At 42.0% G+C, this 5,270-nt stretch overlaps 1 protein-coding gene across 2 annotated transcripts; it reads left to right on the top strand.

The window, feature by feature from the left end:
• The first annotated feature begins 266 nt into the window (after positions 1-266).
• Positions 267-5,270, top strand: PHETA1 (PH domain containing endocytic trafficking adaptor 1). Of its 2 annotated transcripts, XM_053457515.1 has the most exons (3): positions 267-416; positions 702-846; positions 3,999-5,270. In XM_053457515.1, exon 3 carries the CDS (start codon positions 4,059-4,061, stop codon positions 4,881-4,883), a length of 825 nt encoding a protein of 274 aa, XP_053313490.1. In that variant the 5' UTR covers positions 267-416; positions 702-846; positions 3,999-4,058; the 3' UTR covers positions 4,884-5,270. The 2 variants fall into 2 exon arrangements, with proteins under 2 accessions (XP_053313490.1, XP_053313498.1); XM_053457523.1 differs by lacking the exon at positions 267-416 and having other exon boundaries at positions 429-846.

The raw sequence follows: 5,270 nt of genomic DNA on the forward strand, positions 1-5,270 counted from the left end.
TACCCTAAAAAAAAAGTATAATGCTAATAACCCCTTTTGGTGCCAATGTGCAGCTCATCCCCTGCAGCAATCAAACGGTTAATGTGTAGTAAGGATAGCCCAAGGAAATATTTAGAATTAGACCGCGGATCCTCCAGGATTCCAACCTCCGGGGCGATTCCAAGCAGCCGCGGCCACAACAACCTCAGGGGGGACATCAATTTCCGGGGTGTCAGGGTAGAGCGTCTTCGGGGGGGGGGTCGCTTCCCACAATCCCACTGCCCGGGTGACGTTTCCGTGGACTAAATGAAATCAGACACGCCGTAACACACCAGCCCGGGGGAGGGTCACCAGCTGTGAGGGGCGGGGTGAGGAGGACGAGCCATTTCCTGTGCAGGGTGGCGGAGAGGATAATGGAAATGTGGAAAGAAAGACAAGTGAGTGTCCGGACAATAGAGAGGTCTGCGCAGGGAAGGACAGGCAGCTGCTGCTGATAGAAGGGCCGGAGCAGTCGGTATCAGTGTAGGGGGGGAGCAGACATCGTGCGGCTGGATGTCTGCTCAGTGTGACTCCTAAGCTTTATCTTAGTAGAGGGAATAACAACGTACTCCTTATCAGAAAGGATCAGGTCATGTGATCTGTGGGTTCATGTACAGTGTGTCTGGATGGTCACTTAAAGCGTGAGATTTCTTTTAGTCTGACCTTTAAACTTTGGTTATCAGTCTATTTACAGAGAGCGAAAGACCCTTAAGGAACGCTGAAGAATACAAAATGGGAATACTGAACCTGAATAAAACCGCTGAGAGATGCACAAGCTGTCCTGAAGAGCTTACAATCACTTTGGTGAAAAGAGACATTGCATCACAGGTAAGAAGTGTTATGGGAGTTTTGCCAATGGGAGGATACGGTGGTTTAGGAGCGAGACGGTTAAAAGGAGAAAAAAGTGAGAGTAGGCCAGCCGTTTCTAGACGTACGTAACTGTATTTACAGCCCTTGGACTTTGTGTTCAGGAGGTCTATTCTTAGCATCATTATTCCACGGTTTATCTTCTTTTGCTATCACAGGGAGGCCACGCATGAAACCAAACCCTGGTAATTACAGCATAATCTTGCACATAATACAGTTTTTCCATACATTACATTTTGTTTGCGTAACTTTAAGGTTCTTAGAGCAGCCTTGTGTAAACGGGTACAAAATAAATCCTAATGAAGGTGCACATCGTACGTTAGAGTGTATTATATCGGAAATGTCACAGGATTTGCTGGGGTGGGTTGTAATTTTTGTTATACACAATTTGTAGGTTACGCTAGCAGTCCAAGCTCCCCAGGTGTTTCTGAACAACCAGTCCAATGATGCTAAAGGAGGACTTTGAATCATAGGAGTTAAGGCTTATAGACTAGAAAGCTGTCAGAGTTGACGTTATTTTCTAAAGGCTGGGGCATGTCGGATACAGTGAGAAAATTCTGCTGTCTTAAAACATGTATATCAACTTAGATTTATAAACCCTGCCCCAGAGTATGCAAAGTACGAGTGATGTAACTGTATACAAATACCCAGATGGGTCGCTGAATGGCTTGTGAGCGGTATTTTTTATATATAAATATATAACACCCAGTGCTTGGTCTGCAAGCCATATACCGTGTGTGAGTCTACACTGCAACAAGCAGTTTACTAAAATGATGAAAGTGTAAGGGTCCAAAACAGGTTAACACATAAAGCTAATAACGGTCTTCAGTAATAAATCCCAAATAGTTCTCTTCACCTATTACAGGATCCCACACAGGTGGAATGCATCCAATAATAAAGTATAGCCATTATATATATATATAATATGACAGACTGGGGACTGATGCTGTAAAGGTAAAGTTACCCTGGTGGTTATATACCATGTGTTATTTACCAAAATGAAGTATTTGCATTTAATCTATTTTTTAAAAATGTAATGTGCCAGGTAAAAATATACTGTCTATAAGTGCACACGTTTGTAATGAAAAGAGATCTCTTATCGCTCCTCCAGTTGAGCTATATGGACCAGCTTGAACATGTGTGCTTAATATGGAGTACGTAAGCATGTCATCTGGATAAACCACTCTGAAGAGTTATGAACTAACATCTCACAAGTTTAAATGGAAACCCATGGAAGTCAGGGTTGATAATGCATCAATCAGGTTGTTTTTAACTGGATCCAAAAGGGAGCTCTTCATTCCCTACCCATATTTAAATCCAAGGGCTGTCTGCAGGTGGGGACGCTACAGAGGTCCTTTTTGTAACCAAGCACAAGGTTCATGCTTACTTATAGGATACAGAAAAAAGGTATGCCAGTAGTACAGGTTTCCTTGCTTCACTTATTCCTGACCTCTCGTTGGGGCCATCTTTAAGTCTCAACAGCCACCAGGGTCTTGAGGTGGATGTCTGCAGGGTGCGATAGAGCTAGGTGCTGCTGCCAGCACAGATCTTCTAACTGGTGACATCATATCCTGGGGCACACAGTGTGCGCAGGCCATGAAAGAGAATTAGTGAAGATGTCTGCACCATTGGATGCATAGACCTTCATTGAGCTGTACCGGTGTAGAGGTCTATACCTCCCGGACTTCTGCCGCACTGGAGCAGCCACAACTGGGCTAAACTGCAGAAAAACTCTGATTCTGGTATTGTTCTGGTATTGTTCGCTGCCTTGTTAATTTCTTTTTGTCTGTATTTTATTTGAGCAGAGGGATCTTCCTATCAAACAGTTAGCAGGAACCTTTTCCTGTCTGACCTTTTTCCAGCTGGACGATATCCCCAAACTAAGTATTTTCCAGTTATGCTGGCTTGAGGCCAGGAAAAACTTTTCATGAGTTTCCCTCGAGTGCCCCCAGCCTAGGCTAGTCGGAGTGAGCTGTGTTAAAGGCATCAATGTAAAAAGACAGCTTTAGTGACATGTGCCATATTCATTAGGGGAAGGTGTCAAAAAGAGACACATGAACTTTAACCTTTATCTACTTGAACACAGGTGAGTTGTTCCCTGTGTGCTGGTTGAGTGATGCCAACTAACTGTTTTATTTGGAACTATGATGAGTAACGTTATTGCTTGTACGACATTGTAGACTTGTAGCGAACAAACGTTATATATATTTGGGTGTTTAGGTTGAGGCTCTTAGATACAGCGTTATAACAACACATTTCATGTCAGGATTGGCCGCTGTGGCAAGAAATACCACAAATAGAACAGATAATGAGGAAGGGCATCTATTCTGGGCTGACTTACTGGATGTTCTTCAAGTAGAAATATTTTATGTGCTTTTGCTCACATTTATATAAATGAAAACTAAATTACCATTTTTTTTTTATTTATTTCTTAACTCCATTCCAGTTTTCCTTGCCTTGTAGACTATTTAAAAAGTAATGATGTCGTCTTGCATTAACATTCTATTTGCCGATGAGGCAGCTTCCTGCTGGTGTGGACCATAGCTGTGTTTTATCTCGAACAGCTCGAGCTGCTCTCCCTGTATAATTAAATGATTACTCAGTACAATTGGTAGCTAACAGCTCCAAGCCTACATATCAAACACATTGTATGTAAAATGCCAGCTAGAATCTTATTTTGTGAAGCAAATGCCTCTTTGTTTTAAAACTTTTGTTAATGCCTACAGGTTTACAGATGAATAGTCTAGCTTCTCCGACTTGCATTATATAGGCTTCTTAGAATTGTTTTTAGACTTGTACAGGGCTGTCAAACTCCACATTAAACTATGTGTTGAGACACTAACCCTAAAACCTTGTCTTTCTTTGGTGATTATTATGCGTTTCTAGATAACTTTGAATTGCAGAGATTTTTGACCAGTCAAAACATGTCTAAAAGTATATTCAGAGGCCGACCTGTGTGTCCCGAGTCTTTACTTAGACAATAACAGCTAAATTAATGTAAGCTATTGTCCAGGAGGCTTGCTACTATTTATGATTAGGAAGCTGGGTTTTGGGATTTTATGATGCATTTTTTAATGTCGGTTGCTTAGTTTTTTTATTTTTTTTTTATTTAGTGCATCGGCGAAGATTGACATCTGATTCCTGTGTGCTTAAAGGCCATAAATAACCAAGACATGAAACTAAATGAGCGGAACCTGTTATATTATGCAACCTGCAGCTCTCCAGTGGACAAAAGTGGCCACCTATTGAAAAAGGGTGAGCGCAATACAGCCTATCATAAACGCTGGTTTGTGCTAAAGGGTAACATGCTTTTCTACTATGAAAGTGATGAAAGCAAAGAACCTGTTGGAGTAATAATACTAGAAGGATGTCGAGTGGAGTTGTGTGATTCATCCGTGGAATATGCTTTTGCAATAAAATTTGAGCATGCTAAATCCCGGGCCTACATCCTTGCTGCTGAAAACCAGGGTACTATGGAATCCTGGGTGAAAGCGCTCACTAGGGCAAACTTTGAATATTTACGGCTTGTTGTAAAAGAGCTCCAGAAACAGCTAGAAGAGGCCCAGAAAAGCCCTAAGCCGCCCCGTAAAGCTATGGATGGCACAGACAGAAAACTGTTAAATCCCAGGTCTGCAGATAATTGCCTTCTGGATCGGCCAGCAATGAAGGACAATGGCTGTGCTACATGGAACATAGTTAAAAGTGACTTATGCAATGGGTTTCCACAGGTTAATGGACCAAAAGGTCCCAGCACAACAGAAACTCCAGATGATGTTTTGGGAGACAATGTTCTTCACCAACCAATGGTCCATTCTATGGAGGCTGAAGATAACACAGATGAGGAATGCGCTTCTTCTGAGCTAAGGGACTTTAAAAAGACTATTAGTTTCTCAAAGCTCCATGCCTTGTTTGGCAAAGAAATTGTGGAACTAAGAGCCAAGTGGGAAGAAAACCTTCAAAAAACTACTTTGGTCCATGGAGACACTGTGCTGACATGATAAACCAGAGAAACTGCTTCAGGCAGGGTACTTATTCCAATTTTCCTTGCCTCTTGGCATGTAGCAGCGATGAGTTTCCCTGCCACAGGAGCAGAATGACCTCTAAAATCCATCAGCGTGCCAGTCCTTGTTCCTAGGAGCAGTCTGAAAATATTGCTGGGAGCGGTTCGTTTTCTATATTTTTTCATTGAAACCAATTGGAGTAGCAGCAGCCCATCACATGTATGCTATATGAACACTGATGTCTTGTTAGCATACATGTGATTGGCAGCAAGAAGTTTACGTGCTAATACTTACTGGTTTCAGTAGTCTATGGTCTGACACTCTGCAGTACACAGTGTTAAAGTTCTGTACAGATGTTTTATGATGAATGGGTTAATGGAAAAA

This window comes from Spea bombifrons, chromosome 1 (genome assembly GCF_027358695.1).
Source record: "Spea bombifrons isolate aSpeBom1 chromosome 1, aSpeBom1.2.pri, whole genome shotgun sequence".
Classification (NCBI taxonomy): domain Eukaryota; kingdom Metazoa; phylum Chordata; class Amphibia; order Anura; family Pelobatidae; genus Spea; species Spea bombifrons.